The sequence below is a fragment of the Eleutherodactylus coqui genome, chromosome 6 (assembly GCF_035609145.1).
Source record: "Eleutherodactylus coqui strain aEleCoq1 chromosome 6, aEleCoq1.hap1, whole genome shotgun sequence".
Classification (NCBI taxonomy): domain Eukaryota; kingdom Metazoa; phylum Chordata; class Amphibia; order Anura; family Eleutherodactylidae; genus Eleutherodactylus; species Eleutherodactylus coqui.
Genome location: NC_089842.1, coordinates 236,473,267 through 236,495,776, shown reverse-complemented (window position 1 = coordinate 236,495,776; position 22,510 = coordinate 236,473,267). Strand labels below are relative to the sequence as shown.

The 22,510-nt window shown below is 47.3% G+C and overlaps 1 protein-coding gene across 5 annotated transcripts in view; it reads right to left on the bottom strand.

Annotated features, from left to right (window-relative positions):
- The window catches only part of ARHGEF11 (Rho guanine nucleotide exchange factor 11), a 122,724-nt gene extending 113,239 nt beyond the window's left edge, over positions 1-9,485 (bottom strand). For 2 of the 5 annotated variants that reach the window (XM_066609153.1, XM_066609156.1), the window contains exon 1: positions 9,246-9,483. In XM_066609153.1, the coding sequence (XP_066465250.1) occupies positions 9,246-9,280 (35 nt within the window). In that variant the 5' untranslated portion in view covers positions 9,281-9,483. Of the gene's footprint in view, positions 1-9,245 lie in introns of all 5 variants that reach the window. The other 3 variants (XM_066609154.1, XM_066609155.1, XM_066609157.1) reach the window with 2 other exon arrangements.
- Between the last annotated feature and the right edge of the window lie 13,025 nt (positions 9,486-22,510).

Genomic DNA, 22,510 nt, shown 5'->3' with positions numbered 1-22,510 from the left:
TTCTGACTTGCCAAAATTTTTTTGAAAGTTTAGTTACAATACAAATACTCCTATTGCCCGAAATATCCTCCCATAGCATTTCAGAAATGCAAGAACAACTCTGGGCCAACGACTGGACAACTCAAGAACAACTAGGAGGCTCTTTTAGATGGTCCAAGAGGGACATGTACGCTATATAACCTCTCTCAGTGCATTGGGAGGTAGCAGAGATGGCCTTTACTCAGGACACCATCCATTATCACCCAAGCATGGAGATCTGGAGGGCCACCAATGTCCATTGAAGTCAGTATGTCTAGGGCTACGGTTCTGTAGATCATCATTACTGGACAAGAAACTCAAAAAGACTAGAGACAGATTACATCCACCGTGGAGAACAATGAAAAACACTCGAGGACAAATACAATCAGGGTCAGGTATCAAGCTGGCAGTCATGAATACGGTGATGATGACCAAGGTTGACCTCGAGTCATCGTTTACCGCTATCCTGAAGCTCCTATTATTTGGCTCCATAAAATATTCATAGTCCTATAAAACATGAGGAGGCAGGTGGGAGGCAGGCTGCGCCGTGCCAGAGGACTACACCGTGTTGGGTCTGTCCTGACAACATACACTGGCCCAGAGCCACTCATACTTGGCATTGGCACCATCTACTATGAATGCACTTTCCAAATACAATGTCATTGTTTGTGGTAAGCCCCGCTACCCGCTCCAAGGTGCTTCTTCAACGGTAAAGACCTGCGTTACAATCTGTCCCTACAAAGCAGAACAAAGGCTCCAATTGTCAGTAGCTCCACAATACAAGAGACACAGGGGGAAAGGGATATCAAATATTAATATCCTCCGCCTTCTGTGTTAATGTACTACTTCAGTGCCAGGCCAGACGTTGGCATCGTACAGTGAGTATACAAAGCTGCAAAATATGTTGTGTCAGCCATGAAGGGCACCTAGCCCATGCTTGGCTGATGGCCTGTATACGATAGTCCATTGACCCCTTCTTTTGGTTGTATTCACACAGGCGATGTTCCCAGGTTCATACGATTCCGAGATGGTTAGAACTCACACGGAAAAAGAGCCCTTTGGGTCAATTCACACAAGAGACTTTTCTCTCAGCTTGATCATCGGAAATAAAATTGCAGAATGTTCTATTTTTTGTGCAGATTCCGCAGGGACGGCTACCACCGAAGTCAATGGAAGCCATCCGACCCGCATAAATCGCCTACCACGGGACGGGAAATAAAAAAAAGAAAAGAAATTGTAAGGCCTCATATCCACGGGCTTAAAATCCGCAGCGTTTCTCCCGCACGCGGATCCGCGCCCCATAGGGATGCATTGGACACCCTCAGGTAGTTTAAAAAAAAAAAATGGACATGCTCCATTTTCGTGCAGGTCTCCCGCAGGTAGGCCTCCCGCAGGCTTCTATTGAAGCCTATGGAAGCCGTCCGGATCCGCGGGAGACCCATACCAGAATTAAACTCGCCTGCTCCGGACGATGCGGTTCTTCCCTTCTTCGCGGCTGGATCTTCTTTCTGCGGCCGGGCGGATGTGCCCAGCGTGTGCGCGCAGCACGCCGCTGGCGTGCCGAGCACATCCGCCGGGCCGAAGAAAGAAGATCCGGCCGCGAAGGAAGGAAGATCCGCATCGTCCGGAGCAGGTGAGTTTATTCTGATTTTTATGCCTCATGTCCGCGGGGCAGGAGGGACCCCTATGGATTCTACATGAAGAATCCACGGCGGGCCTGATTTTCCCCGTGGACATGAGGCCTCACTCTCCTGTTCCTCCGTAAAGAAATTACAGATACACAGGGGGGTCGCCAGCCATGGTCGGCAACGATTCCGCTGCTGGCTCCCACATGCTGAATCCGTCCTGCCCATGTGAGACCGGCCTAAAAAATATGCAGATCGCTGTGAAAGTCTCAAAAATGCATTCCAAATGGGCAGTTTTCCAAGGGAAAAAAATAAACACACCCGCCTGTGTGAATCCAGCCTTAGAGTATGTTCACATGTAGCATAAATGGTGCAGATTTTCCTCAATGGAAAAGCTACGCAAAATCTGCATCATTTCCATGTCAAAAACCACGTTAAGGTGTCGTTTTTGATGCAGAAATTACAAATTTTGCTCCAGACAATCCATTTTGAAAAATAGACCCCATTTAGTCCACGTGTGAACTTACCCTTAAAGGGGGGTTTTCCACGACGTAAGATTGCTCCACAAACACTCTGTCCTTTCTGGTTGGTCATGTGACCAATGACTGGCTGCAGCAGTGATCTTCTACAGCCAGTGTTTGGCTGCAGCAGTCCCAGGTCCTGGTCAGTGGCCGATCCATAGACTTGGGCATCAAATTTGGAATCGAGTGCACAAAACGGCCATCGGGGTCAGTAGCGCCCCCTAGTTCTATCCATGAACAACCGAGTTTTAATGATTACTATAGAATAAATAAGGAAGGATTTTCTTGAGTCAAGTACAAAACCAATGCTCAAATAAGGAAACCAATCATAGTTTATTCATCCTGAATTCAAGTCAAGATGCCAGATAGTGGGGGCAATCCACAAAAACAGCACAAAGCCACCAAAAAGGTGCAAGTATGAGCTGTGGCCGTCATAAGCCCCGCTGGTTATTCAGCGGCCATCATACCCCACTGTGGGAAGATTATACACTGCTCTGAAGACGAGGGGGAACACGTAGGCATCACTAGATAACCCAAAATCATTTACGCTTCAGGGATATCACTTTGTCCAGTTAGGCTGCTTCTTCACATAGCAAAAAACGCTGCGTCTGAAACTCCACCCAAGCCGTGGCTGCCAATAGCCACAAAATCTTGCCAACGTCAGAAAGATTGTGCCGCTACTACTGTGTTTCCCTGAAAGTATGACCTACCCCTAAAATAAGCCCTACCAATATTTTCTGGTGGGGGCTTAAAGCCCTACCCTGAAAATAAGCCCTGGCTACACTATGTGATTGGTTCTCGAGCGCCCCGGCTCAGCCAATCGCTGCGGCACTATGGCTGTGATTGGTTCATCAAGCGCCGCAGTGATAGGTTCTTGAGCGCTGCCGCTCAGCCAATCAGAGCAATCTCTTGCTTGAGGCGGGGTTTATAAACCTCGTTACCAGCAAGCAACGTTCTGTTGGCACTGAGAACTGCAAGCAAGCCTGCCAGGAACTGCAGAGACTAGCGGGCGGGACCTGGACGGTGCCTGCTAGGTAAGTATAAAACTTCCCCTAGAAAATAAGACCCTGTGCCTCTTTGGGGGGCAATATAAGACAGGGTCTTATTTTGGGGGAAACACGGTATTGGCTGCGGCTTTGGGGGGAGTTTAAGCCACAAGTGTTTTTTGTTATGCAAGAATCTGTTTCGCCTGCTTTTAGTGCAAGTGGAAGTGACACCCAGAGCCCCGGAGAGGCAACACCAAGGAAACCCAAAAAAGGGACTGGAGACAATTACTTTCTCCTCCTCCTTCCTGACCATTTCTTCTCTAGTTCTGCGTTTTGCCATTGTCCTTGTCACTACTGGTACATGAGGGGTACCTGCAGCCCAATCAGGTGTTACAGGTAGTCCTGCTCTTCCAAGATGGCACATCTCTACGCGCCGGAGCAAGATTTGTTGGGTTCCCCTCAAAAGCACGGAGCAGATACTAGGGCATGGCCGTTATATGAGGAGAGCTGAACAGAAGGGCATCAGCTCAGCATCAGGACCCGATGAACAGGAGGAGCGCAGCCAGAGCCCTACAAAATGACCTCAAGTGGGTTTCTGACCAACCTGTCATACTATGAGGGCCAGACGTCCTGTAGTGGGACCTGTGCTTGCAGACCAACACTGTGCAGCTTGATTGGCATTCACCAGAGAGCTTCAGAATTGGCAGGTCCACCATTGGTGCCCCGCTGTAGTCAGAGATGAGAACAGCTTCACACACAGCGCATGTGGCAGGCATGAAAGATGGAGAGCCTCAAGATCTGATGTGCAATTTAAGTGTACCTTTGATTTATTTGATCTGTGGACAACCTTTAATGCCTAAGAGGAGGTTGACCTATTGGGAACGTTTGGCTGTTCCTACCTTGAGGGCCATTTAGACACAACGATTATCACTCAAAATTCGCTCAAACGGCAGTTTAAGTGACAGTTTTGAGCGTTCATTTTGCATAAGTGTGTAAATGAAGGCTCACGCTGTATGAAGTGGAACTGCTATCTTCTGCATACAGCTGTTGTCTTCTCGGAGCGCTCAGCTGGTTTACAGATGAGCGCTCCAAGCTGGGTATGCAGAACACAGCTGGAGAGCTGTCTTCTGCATACTTCTGCTGTGTTCACAGAGCGCTTAGCTGGTATCCCGCTGAGCACTCTGAGCACGGAGTGCTGAACACTGCTGGAGGGCTGTCTTCTGTATACTTCTGCTGTGTTCACGGAGCGCTCAGCTGGTTTATAGCTGAGGGCTCTGAGCGAGGTATACGGAAGACAGCTGGAGCTCTGTCTTCTGCATACTCCAGCTGTGTTCACGGCGTGCTCAGCTGGTATACAGCTGAACGCTCCAAGCCGGGTATACAGAAGACAACTAGAGCACTGACTTCTGCTGTGTTCTCCAAGCGCTCCGCTGGTATACAGCGGAGCGCTACGAACGGGGTATGCAGAACACAGCTGGAGTGCTGTCTTCTGCATACTTCTGCTGTGTTCTCCAAGCGCTCAGCTGGTATACAGCAGAGCGCTCCGAACGGAATATGCAGAACACAGCTGGAGCGCTGTCTTCTGCATACTTCTGCTGTATTCTCCGAGGGGACAATAGTATCAGCAGTATCCCGCTGAGAACTGAGCGCTGGTCCGGATATGACTCATCGTTAACGAAAACTGTGCATTGGCCGCGCGTTTAGACTCAATGATATTCGCTCAAAAGACGGCTTTGAGCGAGAATCATTGGGTCTAAATGGGCCTTTAGAGTTGTCTTGATTGGCTTTGGCCATTGCCTTTAATTGAGGTCTATAAAAATTCTTACTTCTGGGCTACTATGAACGTCACAATGTCTTCGGGGCTAAATTAAGTGGCTGCTGAAATGGACAGTATTTAGTCCATCCCTGGTGTTATGGGACCATTACTCTTATAGTATAACCGAAAGATGTCTATACACAGTAGACGGAACGCTCATTCAGCCAAGAGCCATTTCTCCTAACAACCCGTCCGCTCCAAACTACACCTGCACGAGCAGCAATACGCCACTGCTGGCTTATCTCCCGTGAGATCACACATGTTGAAATCCAACTGCACAATCCTTCTTACCACCCCAACATCGGTCATTGTGGGAAAACTTGGTCACTATCATACATATCATATGGTTGTCCGATCGAACCAAAGTTGACAATCTCAGCAAACGTTCACCTAAGGTAGGGTCCTCCAGGCCCTGGACAATCAGACATCCACACCAGCATCTCTGACTGATTGATTCACATCCTTAGTCCAAGATATTACATGCTGCTTTGATTGGCCAGTGCTGCCCATGTGAGCTGAGCTGGCCAATCAGAGCAGCATGTCGTGTCTTAAACTACCAATACACAGCCTATATCAAGTAGTCAGAGAAGCGGTGCAGCCATATTTGTTTGTGCAGGACTGGAAGGTTGTTTTAAAGGGGTTGTCCCGCGCCGAAACGTTTTTTTTTTTTTTTGCATGGGCCCCCCGTTCAGCGCAGGACAAACCCAAGGGATGTGTTGGAATTTTAAAAAAAAATTTTACTTACCCGAATCCCCTCTCTGCAACTTCTTCCTTCTTTTACTCCAAGATGGCCGCCGGGATCTTCACCCACGATGCACCGCGGGTCTTCTCCCATGGTGCACCGTGGGCTCTGTGCGGTCCATTGCCGATTCCAGCCTCCTGATTGGCTGGAATCGGCACACGTGACGGGGCGGAGCTACGCGATGACGCGTAGAAGGGGTGGAGCCAGAACGCCGCTCGTGCCCGGACCGACCAGAAGGGAGAAGACCCTTCTGCGCAAGCGCGTCTAAGCGAGCGATTAGACGCTGAAATTAGACGGCACCATGGAGACGGGGACGCCAGCACAGGGAAGGTGAGTATATAACTTCTGTATGGCTCATATTTCATGCACAATGTATATTACAAAGTGCATTAATATGGCCATACAGAAGTGTATAACTTAACTTGTCATCGCGGGACAACCCCTTTAAGTCTTGTAAACCAACAGTAAGTTACCAAGTCATTTTAGCAAAATCGCAAGCCACCATCATAGATTGAGTAGTACTGGCAAAATTCTTGCAAACTCTTCTGCACAGCCATGCATAGGGGGACATTGAAGAAGGCTTTACACCAGTTTTTTGGTGTAGAAAAGTCACAAAATTTTGCGCAAGGGCCACTTATGCAGATTTTGCAACTTTTCAGGCTTTTGCCCCATCCCTGACACTTTTTACAACTACTTCGGTCACCTAGTGATCAGCTGTAATCTGCGGGGAAACCAGGCAGCAAGAGTTTAATTCTACTGCAGCTCCCCCACAGGGGAAATGAGACATTACACAGTGTCCATTGAAATCAAAGAGCTAGTTATATAACGCGTGGACATGCTGGGTCCTCCAGAATGAGAGACACTCTTTGTAGCTGCACGGTTTTGTGTCAAATTGATGGAGGTTCCAAACTAGAGACCCCCCTTATTAATTAAGAGATAGAACTAGTAGTGTACTTGAAAACAGATTTTCGAAATCAAACAACCCCCAAAGCTAACTATGAAAGTAAACTACAGCTGATGTTAAAGGGGGCGTTCACATTTCGGGTCTTTCGGTCAACCGGAGAGTCTAAAAGAAGCCTACCACCAGGTTGGAAGCCAACAAATAGTTGAATTTCTCCTTTTTCTATCTCCAAGGCCTGAAAGGTCTATAGCAAGATACATAAAAACAGCCAAGTCTCAAGGTTACACCAAACGCTACAACAACTCGTCCAGTTAAACTAGTAAGTCCCAAGCTATGACATAGCAGAAAACAGCTGAGAAAAGCATTCTCAAAGTAAACACAAAGCCTTGTCTCCCATCGGGAGGTGAAGGTAAGGCTGCTACTGTGCTGAGCGAGGTCTGGCCTCCAGAACATCAGTAACCAAAAGACTGGGGCAAGTCGGCTGAGCAGGTGGACATGGCCAAGTCGGCTGAGCAGGTGGACATGGCCAAGTCGGCTGAGCAGGTGGACATGGCCAAGTCGGCTGAGCAGGTGGACATGGCCAAGTCGGCTGAGCAGGTGGACATGGCCAAGTCGGCTGAGCAGGTGGACATGGCCAAGCACAGCTTACCTTCGGAGATAGAAACTCCTCCTCTCCACCGCCTCAATCCTTGACAACTAATAATGGAGGCCAACCTTAGGGTTAAGAGAACCCCAGTCCGATCATTCAATTCACCAAGGTAAAGCCAGTGGCGGTCTAGTAGTAGACCTTGCTCTTCATGCATTACCCACCGGGATAACACAAGCTTTGCAGGGCACAAAAATATCATATTCAAGAATTTGCACAAAAGGAGTTCATCACCAATTAAAAAAATATATATATACATACACAGGCTTGGACTGGCCCACAGGGGAGCAGGTGAAGCCCCCAAGGGACCTGAGGAAGGAGTGGGCTCCCAACCCCCCCCCCCCCCCCCCATGCACTGTACAACCATTGCAGTAGATATAGATAGGCCATATTTTTCATTCACCTATACAGTTGACCACTAGATTACATTTTTTTGGGTGGGCTCTAGGCACCCCGGTCCGACACTATATACACACACATTAGATGGCACTCCAAATACTTTATGGTTGAGAAAAAAAAAATTCTTGTAGGCGGATCATTCATGCAACACATTTGTAAGAAATAATTCATCCATAAAATTATTCTTTCCGCCCGGCATCCAAGCAAACGCTGCTTGCATCATCAAGTCTCAGGACGCCTAAGGAAACGGATTTCAAACACTGTAAGGTAAGCCAGACGGGTCAAAAACCTTCCGGACGTCATTCCAAAAACACAAAACACAACAACCACAGTAGAGAGAGAAAAAAAAAAAAAAAGTTTTCCACCTGAATGAAAGGTGCTGAGATAACCGGCACTGTATTGGAGCTCTTTAACACGGCCATACTGCGTATTCACGAACGGAAATACATTGATCCGCTTCGTGTTTCTGCCTATTGGCAATGTAGTCACACGCATAAAAAGAAAACGCAAGAAACCATTAAAAAAAATTTTTTGAAATCTTATGCGCAATTTTTTGAGTACTTAATGCGTATTTGTGCATGTCCATTGATTTCAAGGGGCCATTTCGCGCGTAGCGTGTACCAAGATAGAACATCCTGCGGGGTTTTTTGTCACATGCCTGAAAGGCTCTTTCGCAGGAATGAAAATACGCACTGATTTTAATGGGTTCATTCACAGCTGATCGCGTGAAAAAGGGGAAAAAAAAATTTAAAAACCCGCAACATTTGCTATCATGGTGCTTATTATACACCAAAATAGTCCAAAATAGTGCCCGTGCGTAAATATGCAGAAAAATGTGTATTGACTGCGTATTTAGAGGACTTCATTTGCGCGGGTATGTGTGTGCGCAAAATCTGCAGGCGCAACAGAACTCATTGATTTTAATGGATTTTCTGTCACGTGTTTTATAAGCACGGAAAAAAATAGGACCTGCTTTATATTTTTGCGTTTTGCGCAGCAAATGCCCCCATAGAAGTCTACAGGAAGTGTGGAACACTGCGCAAAATGCGGGAGTCTCAGCCTTATTAGGCGAATGAGCCTTTTAAGCCACAAATAGGGTGTATCGCATGCGCGCAAAAAGTACCTCATCCAACCTCGTTCATGTGCTGCGGTGAGCGGTTTTGCGCATATGCTCGTGTGAAGAATGCCTTACGCGCAAAAATCAATGAGCGCATATATGTGCATAAACTGCTGATAGCACGCAAGGAGTTGGCGTATTTCGGTCTGCGAATACGCTGCATGGACACGGACCGATATACGCAATACAGCCGCGTGGAAGAGCCCAAAGTCGCGTGAAAAATGCGCAGCTGTGAATGAGCCTATTGAAATCAATGAGCTCTAGTCACTGCGTATTACGCGGCGGATTTACGTTTATGTATCACTAGGAAGACGAGCTGTCAGATAATCAGGAGCAATCAGAACGCTGAATTGTGGTCACATGACGGAAAATTGATACATTGTATCAATTGATACATTATTCTAGGATACATTAGATTTTATGCACCATCTCTAATAACAAGAACGCAGCAGTTATTAAAAAACACGCCATTACCTGTCAATCGATGTCGGAGGGGAACTGATGCTCATTTTTGCCACAGATATCGCAAAATCCAGTGTTTTGTCCCCAGATTGGTTAAGATGTTGGAAAATATAGAACTAAAATAATAAGATTTTGGCCTTTTTCAACGCGTACAGGCTAAGGGGACAAACGACCCCATCTTGAGTCTTCACCACCTTTCTGTTCTGCGCCAATACTTTTGATTCAGGTATTCGCACAAAAAAAAAAATTAAATAAAAAAAAAAAAAATAAAAAAAAAAGTTTAAAACAAAAAATAAAAAAAAATTACAGCCCCTTATTTTCCGGCCCCAACATCACAAACCATTCGCAAAAAAAAAAAAAAATTGCGATTTGTTTTAACAGCTGTTGTTATGTTGACAAGGCAAACTTTTAACCCCCGGTATTCAGAATGACATGATGCAGTGGTTTTCATCCTCTGCATGAACCGATTATTATATTCCTCAGCATGGGGGGTCCAAATACCAAATAAATAATAAAAAAAAAATACTAAAAACAATTAAAAAAGGGAAAAAAAAGAAATCCAGCAGCAAATAAAAACAAAATAAAAAAATAAGATTTTTCAACAAGCGTGCTTAAGGCATCTGCCCAATTCCTAGGAGTCACCACAGCAGTGTTTTGCAATGCACCAATTTGCCGGTGGGTATGGAGGGCTGCTGCCCATGCAGTTGTTTTCAGCAAGCTCCTTCCCAGCAGTTTTCTCGCCTCCTTAAGGAAATTCTTCTTATCTTCTCCTTTTGTAAAGCAGATCCAGTTTTGGTAAATCCACAGAGGCCTGTTAGATCCTCCGGCTTTCCAGGAGCCCCTGCCCAGCATGCACCATCCTTGCCATAGTCTGGGCACTCCTCTCCCCACATCCAGCAGGAAGGGGCAGCAATGCAAAAAGAAAAGCAAAAATGCAGGCAGACAGAAGTGGTGCAAAAAATTGCAAGGCCCAGATTTATCAGCTGAGTGCAGGGTGTAGGTGCCTGAGAGAGATAGGAGAAAATCAGTTATTTTCTGCCTCACTATCCCCTCCCTCCTTCCTTTCTTTCCCCTTTTTTTCCTTTCTTTCTTTGCCCTCCCCCCTTCTGCATAAATACAGGCAGGAGCTGCAATAAACACAGACTGGGCTGTGCTGCTCCCCTCCCCCCCTTGACTGCTATAAGCTGGGCGGGGCGATGACTCCTTCCCTCCCCTCCCTTCCTCCCCATGCTCCTCTCACTGCTGGGATCTGGGAACCTACTAGATACAATGTATCAAACATTTGCATGCATTGTGCTGATCACTCTACTGTCACTATATGTAGACATTGAGGGTCCCCCAGGTGCTGGGGGGACCCTCAAGGTGCTGGGGGCACTGATGCCTTCATTTCTGAGTCCGGCTCACAAAATGTGCAATTTGCCTTTTTCTTAAAGAGGTATTCCCCATTAAATTGAGGGGAAGCAGTAAGGACAGACGCAGGACCCGTCTACTCTGGGACTTCCTTTGGTCCAGGAAATCCTGGCATCAGCGGCTGTAAAATAGTATTTTTGTTGTATTTTTGGTAACGGACGTATTTTTTTTGCCAGAAATCCTGGGATAGCAGTAAGTTGACTATGAAGTGGTGTTATCTCAAGGAACGCCCACACCTGTATAAATTGCGCGGAGTTATCTTGTGAGGTTGAACACTGGCCAACGTGTTCAGGGCAAGGCGATGTGAATTATCGTAGTTGGAACGAGGCGGGATAGTGGGCGCTAGATGGACGGAACGTTCTATCCTTGAAGTTCTGTGATCTGCAGTGTCACGTGTGTACCGGAAATACATTCTACGAGGTTTTACCACCAGCAGGGACCGCCCATGGGTGTTTAACCCTTTCCAATCCAATTTGTATCCTGGTTTTCCTAGGGGGGCTTACTCTTTTTCTGCCATAATACAACAGCGCTACCTGCTGGCTAAAGCCAGTACTGCATGAGGTGACACGTTGGATAGGCTCCGACAGCAGAGAGGCTGGCAATATACAGTAAGAGAACCCCGACGGACGTCTTCCAACATCGGAGCTGTACAGCCTTAAATCATAATGTCTTCACAGGTCAGACAGTGGATTGGAAAGGGTTAATGATCACAACTGGTCTGGTTAGATTTGTCCATGCAAACAGAAATCTCCAGCGTTCTTTAGCTTCCATGGGTTATGGGGGTAGAAGCCCACCATGGCACCTCTGTTATTACCTTGACACAGCGCCTCACCTGGGCGCAGGAGGCTACTAACTGGACCCTAGAGGACTGGTAACGTGGTGTAGTTTGATTAGTCACAATGCCAATTGTTTGGGGCTGATGGTTGAGTTCCTGTGTGCTGCAGACCCCCCGAAGCCACGGACCCCAGTTGGCAACAACCCTCTATAAATTGTTTTCCCCACAAGCAGTGCCACCCTTGTCTACAAACTGTATCTGGCATTGCCTCTCAGCTGTATTCATTTCGGGGTGGAGGGGTTGGGAGGGGGGGGGGCAGTAGACCCTTTTTTGCAAATTTTTTACAACCCCTTCCCTCCTATTAACCAGGCTGTACCTATTCATCTGTACTATGTACTGTATGCAGATGCTTCAATGCATCACATGGTAAGGCCATTTGCACCTGAATAGATTGTAAGCTCTTATGGGCAGGGTCACTTCCGCTTTGTCATTTAAGCAGTATCTGGAATTCACTTCTCTGTTGGGAATAGACCACGAATCTGTGAAGAGTGAAGATCCTATTACTATGGCGGTGAAGTGGGATTGTACGATGAATTGTTGGTATGATGACATTGAGGGGCCAAAGAGGTCAATGAAGTATTAATGCTTGTCTCCTGGCATTGGTAAATGGATCACACAGTAGATGTACGGACGTGGAGACAGGATAGGTAACAGTTACCTTAAGCCCCAATCATATGAACAGCATAGTAGAGCCCGAGGTCACACCTCTTGGGGCCACACTGATGGCAATCGCAGCAAAGGAGCCACAAAGCGTTCCAAAAAGTCTGCCTATATACCGTACCGCACAGTCGCCAGTCAGGATCTTCAAGAGCTCTGGACCCCATCAGCATCTCCAGTTTGATGCCCTCTCATAAGTCACAGATGGCCACTGAATAAGGTATGACTTTGCACATACATGACCACAGTTGCGGTATTTGTAATATGCTCTTCAATGTGATATTACATCCGGCAGTTGGGATGTAGTAAGGATCTGAAAGGATGAAGGGACTCCCTAACCCTCTGAGCCAAACAGTCCAGCAAAGGTCTAGGACAAGTGGTCTCCTCTGATGACCCATTGGATACCTGGTGTCTGTTGAGTCCCAAGTCTAGGTCAGTCGTAGCAGAGTGTTGAATCATGAATCACCCAAGTAGATCGTCCATAGGAACATCCCATAAGGGCTGCGGATCAGACAGCTTCCGATTAATGTAAGCCATCAGCGCGGAATACGTGCAAAAATGGTCATGCTGGGATTCTTCCTGCCCGTGAGCGGTAACCGCAATTGGTTTCCGCTCTTGTGCAGGACGAATCACTTTTCCATAGCATGCTATGGGCGGTATTTGCTGCCGAATATGGAGGCAGATGCCCGCTCCAGATCCCGCAATGCAAATCCACCTGTCTGCAGGCGGCCTTAATCTGATTGATCGAGGGGGTTCACTGGGATGGCGAGCAGAGTAAGGCCTCATGCACACGGCACACATGGATTCCGCATGCGGATTTCCGCCACGGATGACCTGCGAGTCATTGCGTAATTGAGTTTTAAATGCTTGCGGGAGATCGCGGATTCGATGGTTTTTCCGTGCGGATGTACACGGATGCATAGCGGATCATCTGCGCGGGAAAAAAATTGCAAGCCCAATCGTGCCCTCCCCCTCCTCCCTGCTTGGTCTCTAACGATCCGCCTACAAATCTGCAATGCATCCGCAGTGTCATTTCGCATGCATTACTGACCGAATGCTTCCGTAGAGATCAATGGAGCCCGTCCGCGCGAAATCCGCACTAAAATGGAGCATGCCGAATCTGCAAATGAGATGCCATGTGTGCGTGGAGCTGAGGATGCTCCATGCTTTCCAATGGGCAACTTGAACAGGGGATCTCTTGCACAGGCGGCAATCGCGAATTCTGCAATTCAAATCCGCCCGTGGGCATGAGGGCTAATGAGTAGTTGCTTTGCCTGCAAGGGCATATGGCACATAAAGGGATCCATACTACTCGCAGGGGCTATAGGTAACTATAGGGGACGCAGTTGCTCTCGGGCCCAGGAGCCTTAGGGGGCCCATAAGGCCTCTCTTCTCCATATAGGGAGCCCAGTACTATGAATAAAGCATTATAGTTGGGGGCCCTGTTACAGGTTTTGCATTGGGGCCCCAAATCTTCAACTTACGCCTCTTCTACTATAGGACCCCCTTGGAGGAATCCATGTGGTCATGATGTTCCTCATCTACCTGCAAACCTTTATCGCTTCCTTCAGTACAACCCTTTGTCCAGACCACTGATGACTTCTGGACAGGGGCATAACTATAGGGGGTGCAGGGGATGCCGTTGCACCCGGGCCTGGGAGCCTTAGGGGGCCCCATAAGGCCTCTCTTCTCCATATAGGGAGCCCAGTACTATGAATAAAGCATTATAATTGGGGCCCAGGAGCTTCAAGTTACGCCTCTGCTTCTGGATTAGAGGGTTGGCAAATATTCTGTTCCTTTCTCCGTCTGGAGGGGGCGTGTGTTAGACCACATCCTTGAGCACCTCCATAAAGAAGACTCCATGTAGGCGAAGATACTAAGAGGTGTCCTTGTTAAGTGTGAATTAAACCTTAGGGCCCTTTCACACAAACATATTTGCGTGCGCAATACGCCAAGAATATTACACATTGATTTCAATGGGCTTACTCCCAATTCTCTTTTTCGTGCGCGCAGAAAAAAACGCATCGTGCTCTATTTATTTACACATTTGCGCAGCAAAAGTCCCCATAGAAGTCTATAGGAGGCGTGCAAATGTGCTGTATCCTGCGCCATTCCATGAAAAAAAACCACATCAGGACCTCATTAGGCCAAATAGCCTCCTAAATCGGGGCGTAGTAGTGTCCCATGCGCGAAAAGCCCTAAACTGCATGCGAGAAAAGTACTGTACTATGTGCCGATACATGTGCAGATCTACCTCGTGCAAATACGTTGTGCTGAGGCAAGCATTTTTGCGCATACTCGTATACACCGAGGTCTAAAAATTACCGATTCTTGCTTGCTGATAACAATTAGGACAACAGTCTGGGGCACCTAGTGGTGAAGGACCCAGGATACCGCGTAAATGTACCTTAGGTCCTTTAACCCCCTTCCCGATCCAGGGCTTAAGTTTACGTCCTGGCAGCGCGGTACTTCCCGAAACAGGGTGTAAACTTGCGTCCTGGGGATAGCGCGAGGTTACTTATGATCTCACGCTGTCCCGCAGCGGGAGCCGGCTGTCAGTCACAGCTGGCGTCCCGCTGCAACAGTGGGGGTGCATCGGAGATGCGCCCCCCCCCCCCCCCCCACTGTTAACCCCTTCCCTGCTGCGATCTATGTAAATCGCGGCATGGGAAGTGTTCACAGAGGGAGCCCGCTCCCTCTGTGAAGTTGGCGGGCTCTCGCGATATAATCGCAGAGAGCCCGGCCTGTTGCCATGACAACAGGACGTCCTGTAGTGCCATAGCCTGTGATCGCTGTATAAGCGGTAAGGCATGGCAGGGCCTTAGCCCTGCCATGCCTTATCACAGCAATCATCAGTGCTGTGCTGCAAGTCCCTCAGAGGGACTCAGATTATGTGTAAAAAAAAAATAAATAAATAAATGATAAAAAAATGAATAAAAAAGAAAAATGTTAAAAAAAGTTAACCCCTTTTTATGCTTTTTCTCATATTAGTACAAAAACAGGTAAAAACTAAATAAAAACCCCACATATTTGGTATGGTCGCATCCGTAACAACGCGTACAATAAGTTACACATGTTTTTGACTGTGCACGGAAAAAAGCGTAAAAACACGCTAAAAACGCAATAAAAGTGATCAAAAAAGCCGTATGTACCCCACAAATAATAAGCCCTCATTGAGCTCCGTACATAAAAAAATAAAAAAAGTTACAGGACTTTGAATGCAGCAATTTAGAAAAAAAAAAAGCTTTCCAAAAAAAGCTTTTATTGCAGAAAAGTGGAAAAACCCACAAAAAATGTAAGAATTTTGGTCTCGTTGTAACCGTTTCGACCCGCAGAAAAAATGTCTTGTATCATTTATGCTGCATGATTAACGCTGTAAAAAAAATCTATGGCAGAATTGATGCGTTTTCTCTCCCTGTTATCATAAAAAAATAATAAAAGTTTTACAATATAGCCTATGTACCCAAAAATGGCGCCGATAAAAACTACAGTTCGCCACACAAAAAACAAGCCCTTATACGGCCGCGTCGACGGAAAAATAAAAAAGTTATAGCTTTTGATAAATGGAGAAGAAAATCCGCCAAAAATTGTTGCGTCCTTAAAGGGGTTGTCCCGCGCCGAAACGTTGTTTTTTTTTTTTAACCCCCCCCCCCCCCCCCCCGTTCGGCGCGAGACAACCCCGATGCAGGGGTTAAAAAAACAAACCGCTCAGCGCTTACCTGAATCCCGGCGGTCCGGCGTCTTCATACTTACCTGCTGAAGATGGCCGCCGGGGTCTGCTCCCCCCCGTGGACCGCAGCTCTTCTGTGCGGTCCATTGCCGATTCCAGCCTCCTGATTGGCTGGAATCGGCACGTGACAGGGTGGAGCTACATGGAGCCGGCATTCTGCACGAGCGGCTCCATTGAAGAGAGCAGAAGACCCGGACTGCGCAAGCGCGGCTAATTTGGCCATCGGAGGGCGAAAATTAGTCGGCTCCATGGGAACGAGGGCGCCAGCAACGGAGCAGGTAAGTATAAAACTTTTTATAACTTCTGTATGGCTCATAATTAATGCACAATGTACATTACAAAGTGCATTAATATGGCCATACAGAAGTGTATAGACCCACTTGCTGCCGCGGGACAACCCCTTTAAGCCCAAAATAGGCCATGTCATGAAGGGGTTAAATTATGGGGCGTGAGATCGCTATGAACTTTATAAAATCTTGAGTCTTCACTTATAATACGTCTGTTATGTTTTCTTCAGATTATGGTGTAAGCAGCATGAAGTCAGGCAACCCTAGTGCAATGGATCCTTAGAAGATGATGGTCTGGAACCGAAATGCTCCATCCTAAAGAACAAGTGCTTGGTGAAGGACATTTCGGTGTTAGATCACCCACCCTTCTTGAAGGTGTTTTCCAGTGAAATACTATTGATGACCTATCATCAGGATGGGTCATCAATAGTTCATCGGTCGGTGCCCGTCACTCAGGACCCCAACTGATCAGCTGAGTGGGCGCATGCCGTCAGCGCCGCAACAACACAGAGGTCAGTGAGGAAGCCTCTGCGCCGACCTCCCTATAGTGGCCGGCGCTTGTAACTGCAGGCATGGCTCGCACTGACTTCAATAAGAGCTGTGCCTGCAGTTACAAGGGCCGGCCACTACACCGAGGTCGGTGAAGAGGCTTGACAGCATGCGCCCACACAACTGATCGTTCAGGGTCCTGAGCAACGGACCCCGGTCGTTCAACTATTAATGACTTATCCTGATGATAGGTCATCAATAGTATTTTACTGGAAAACCCCTTAAACTCTACCCATACGTCTACAGCGTGGTGGAGGCCTTTCGTACAGATTGTAGGCCAAGGAAGTGTACAATGTTGGTGACCATGTTAATATTGGTATGGACTGGTGCAGCAGAGTGGGGGTTGAAGATCAAGACCTCTTGACCAAAAGGCTCAGGTTGCCATACTGTATACTAGTGTTTCCCAAACTCCAGTCCTCACGACCCCCAACAGGTCAGGTGATTTAATTATTGTCTTTGCCTCAGATCTTGCTACAGGTGTTTCCTCTATAGGACATCCTCAAGTCATGACCTGTTGGGGGGTCATGAGGAGTGGAGTTTGGGAAACACTACTATATAACTATGTAAGGGGGGTCAGTAGTGCCTCTGCCCCCCTCTTACTATAGCAACTCAGTCAAGTGGCTCCATCTGCTGCCATCTGGTCCAAGATGTGGCAGAGGGTATCTGAACTGGTGCTTCAGGTGCCACAGATAAAAGATCCACCCCCATGCCATTACATACCATCCACCTGCTACATCCTGGTGTAGTTGGCAGGATGACACAAGCAGTGGTAGGCAGGGAACACATCCCACACGCTTTGCTGTGTTTCCAGGGGACTGGCAACGTTAAAGCAAGGGATATGTTAGAGGGGTGAGCAGTGCCTCTGTCCCCGTTACTATAGTGGCTCAGCAGCTCCATCATTTAGCTCTGTCTGTTAATGCAAAGCTCCGACCCCTCCGGTCCAAGATGTGGTAGAGGGGAACAGAACGGGCGCTTCAAGCGCCACCGATGAGAGACCCACCGCCACGCCATCCACCTATTACACCATTACTAATGAGGCCTTGTTGTATCTACTCCAGCCAAACCGAAGGGGAGTCCTACTCTACCCTCAGCAACAACATCTACTGTGTCCTTCTCCATTCAGTGTGTTCTGAATTTACTCCATGTCGTAGGAAGAATTCATCATTTCCCTGGCACGGTCGTCTGCAGCAGAAGCCGCTTTACCCGCAGGAAGTGAGATTTACTTGGACAACATGCAGTAGCTGCTCATGAAGTAATGACTCGTGGAGCGGATGTGGGGCTGTCTTGCTTTCTCTCAGCTGGAAAGTTTTGCTGCTTCCATTAAGCAGACTGGGTAGAATTAACCCCCTTCGGTCCAGACTCAACTCTGTAACTCTGCTTCGTTTCCCCATCACAGGGGGACGCTGGGATTTTAAGCACATTGGCAGTTGCCCGTATCCGCAAGGGACAGAGGAATACAACCACAAGAGCGTTTTCCTTGGCTGTCCTCGCCTGACACGGTTCTGTATATTGTAGAGGAAAGTCTCAGAACTACCAGTCGCTCCAACGAGGAGACCATGGGCCAAATCAACGGGGGTTAATTAACCTTAGATTAGGGCAATTCGCGGGGTCGGAAGTAACTGCCCACCAGAACGGCAATCATCACATTCCAACTTGAGTCTTGAAAACTTCTTCTTGGCTGAGTGGTTGAGGGAACTCACAGAAGTCAAGGCCAGATGATAGAGGGGGCAAAAGGGGCAATGCCCAAAGGAAGCTCACCGAAGCAGTAGCTGCACTTGTTAATAGGGATTGTATCAATTGTATCTAGAGGATAGGCGCCTTAAAACGGTTCTACCAAGATTGCAAGTTATCGCCTATACATAAGGGCTAATGTCCACGGACGGATTATCGCTGCGGAATTCACGGCCGGATGCCGCAATGTTCGTCCATAGATAGGCTGTGTTAGAAGATTCTCCCCTCCCCATGAGCTGAAATCAACTGCAATTTTTCGCCCGCGGGAAAGAATCGCAGCGCGTTCTATCTTGTGCGGAAAATCGCATAGACGGTTTCCATTACAGCCGTCCTGCGATATTCTACGCTGTGGGCACTGCGGAGTATCTCGGGAATCTGCGTCACAGCCCAGCACGTCATGCACTGCGCATACACGCCGGCTCACCAGGTAAGACACTCGCAGCAGATCCGGACAGGTGAGTATAGGGTCTCTGGGGGGTCGCCAGCTCTGATTCTGCTGTGAGATTTCGCAGTCGGACTCTGACCTGGCCGTGGGCATGAGTCCTAAGATAGGGGATAACTTGCTGATCATTGGGGATCTGACTGCTGAGACCCCTGAGATCTCGAGATCGGGGGTCAGGGAAGCCAGTCCTCCTCACTGCGGGGTTACTGCACCGCCCGCAGTGAGGAAGAGACTGAAATGAGCCCTGGTGGTGCAAGCGCACTAACGTTCCATTCACTGTCAATGGGGCTGCCGAGATACCTGAGCGACACCCACTTGGGTATTTCCATCAGCCCCATTAAAAGGAATGCCCAGCCAGCACTGATATCTCTGTGGGGGAAGAAGCGATACTGCCGGGACAGGCAGAACAGGACATGGGAGTTCTATTATACAGATCTGCAGGGGTCTCCTGAGACCCCCACCGATCAGCAAGTTATACAGGATAAGGGATAATTTAGAATCTCGGTACAACCTCTTTAAGGATCGCCGGACCAAAGATTGCTGTGCAGCCCTGCGATCTCGCATTATCATTAAGGGCCATGGGGTTGCCGTGCCAGTCACAGGTTTACGTGACTGCGAGGTGCAGGTCACAAAAAAATCCACCAAGCTTGGACTTTTTGCAGCCTCTGGGTCACAGTGGTGGCAGAGCGACTCCATAGAACTCAATGACCGTGTGAGCAGCAGGGGTGTAGCTATAGGGGGTGCAGAGGTAGTAGTCACTACCAGGTCTGGAGCCTTAGGGGGCACTAAGGACCCTCTATCACATAAGAAGACCCCAGTAGTATTTCAATTCCCCAATTCTAATTCCCCAACATGTCAATTTATGGCCCATTGACACAGGTGCATGTTCTATCCGTATTATATTCGCACTTTTCACGGACGGACAGCATTTCACACCATTGATTTGTATTGATGTATCCAGATGAGCGTTTTTTTTCCCGTGGATTGTTCGTCCATATTAAAAAAAAATAAACGTCCAATATTCATATTTACGGACCAAAATCTCCCATTAAGGCCTAGGGGATTGCATCAAAATTCTGCCTTCTTGCATTTTTCTTTATTGCGGATTCAATACGGACGTAGAAAACACGCACACGCATCACAAACGCATGCAGCATACGCCGTTAAAAAACAGTACGCTTTGCGTAATCTCATACCACATTTATGTTGCAGCAATACGGCGGATTTCCATCAACCAGATCAATGGAAATAAGGAAGATGGAAGAATACCTCTGCAGCGCCACCTATTGGATGGCAGCATTCCTGCAAATCAATGTACGATTTTTAACAAGTCTGTAAAACAATGATTGGGAATAGGAAACCAAGCCAGAAAACCCCTCTTAACCCGAGATCAATGAATAACATGAAAACTGCCCCAAAATCCGGATTTCTGCTACGACTGTACAAGTGGAGGGCTGCGAATCTGCAAATGGATTTAGCCCTTTTCTGGGTGACTTCATGCAGGGCTGAATGTTCTGCAGGACTCTGCGGAATATTCTGCCATTTTCAATTCCACACGTTAGACATGCAGATTTTTCTGCACAGCGTCCTGCGTAATATTTTGTCGCACGTGAAAGCCCCCCTCGCATCTGTCTGCAGAGCTCCCAATGCATAAGGGACTTCTTTTTTTTCTGCAGACGGATTTCACAAATGCATGTAGACCATGGTGCCGATTCCTGTTGTTAGTAATGGGATGCAGATTTGCCACGGAGTCCGCAGCGAAAATCCACCGCATGAACATACCCTTACAGTCCATGACCACTAAAAGCTACGGGAATATCACTGCTTCAATTCTTTAACCCCTTTCTGGTCTCAATATGTCATGTGGTACAGAGGGTGTATGGAGTGAACTCGGGAGTGGGACAATAGTGAAGTCGCGCCCTTAAGTTTGTTTTTTGCGGGATGAGTTGTACTTTTCAATGGTGCTATATATAATGTACTGAAAACTTTTTTAAAAAGTGGAGTGACATGAAAAAAAAAAGAAATTCCATCTTTTGGAGGGGGCTTGCTTTTACGGTGTACTTACTGTAGCAAACGTGACATTGCAACTTGGTTCTATGGTTCAGTACATGTAACTATTCGATGGTTCAGTACAGATACTATGATACAAAATTGATAGAGTTCTTCTGCTGTACAACTTTTAAAAACTAAAATATCTTTATAAATAAATATAATACATTTTCTGCTGCCATAACTTTTTTTTGTCTGTCAACATAATTGTGTGAGGGTTCTCTCTTGTCAGCCTACCATCAGGGCTGACAGCTAGACTGTTTGTTATATTTCTCACTCTCTTGTCAGTCTACCATCAGGGCTGACATTTGCTCTATTTGCCATTACATTAGGGTTGCTATATCCACTGCTGCTTTTATAGTTTTGCAGGTTCATTAGTACTATTTTTATATCAGTAATTCAGGTAGGGCTTTTTGATCCTTTGTAGCCCTGTAACTCCATCATACTAGAGCTCATACTCTGATATGCAGTTACGATTGCTCATCAGTTTAGCCATTCATCTAGCCGTATATATTTTTGTACAGGCTGTGGCTTTCTAGAACAATCGTTAAAGTTGGATGCTTTCCTTCTACATCCATTGGGTTCCTGATGAATCGGGGTCCTCCCAATGAAACGCTTTGAACCAAAACCTATCCTTTTTTTTTGCATTTACTTTTCAAGCTCTGACTTTTCAGTCGAGCTTTGAACCAAATCAAATTGAACCTAATCTATCTTTTATCGTATTTATTATCAAACTCTGAATTTTCAGTCGATCTTTGTACCCCTCCTCCAGCCCATTGCCATGTCCGGGGAGGAGGAGACCACTAGTAAGCCCTGCTCCTATGCCAGGAGGGCAGTGGGAGGGACGGGGAAGTGAAAAGGTTGCTTCAGGTGCCTTTTTGTGGGAGGTTAGCTGTGTAAAGGGTGTGATATGGCTAGCACATCACCGCCTAGAAGAACAACCCTTCCATAGGAAATAATGAAGGGCTACACCCACTCCTGCCATCATATCCTGCAGGTCTATAGATTTGTAGTTGCATCACAGCAGCAGTCTGTGAACAGGAGAGACGGGTGAACGCAGCATCAGCGTGTGCTTCTCAGCAGTGCACAAGGTGAACCCAGTAGACACAGCAGAGCACATGGCAGTGGCCATTGCTGGTGAAGACCAGAGTGCTATCCTTATGCTGAGAAAGCAGTGCCAAGGAAGAGGAAGCTGTTGAAGAGGGCCCTGATGACCAGAGGGCTGAAGAGGCAACAACAGATATCGATGGGCCAGAAAGATCTCTGGAGCAAAGGACCCCGCAGTGTCCCTCCCCACAAAGATTCAGTCCCAGATGATGCCAACAGCACCATGGATCCAAGCCAGGATTGAGACACAGCTGCCAGATATATGAGGCCGGTTTTCTGTGACTAAGTGTTTGCACACTCAACAGGCAGTGATGGCATCACAAATATGGACAAGGGAATATCTCTTCCAAAGTTGTATGGGGATGGTGACAACACTATTGTATTAATAATGATAGTATGTTGGGGGAGAGTTAGCAAACTGGTTAACTGTGGTTCGCAAGTAAGCTGGTGCTACATGAAGATGCCATGTAACTGCATCTT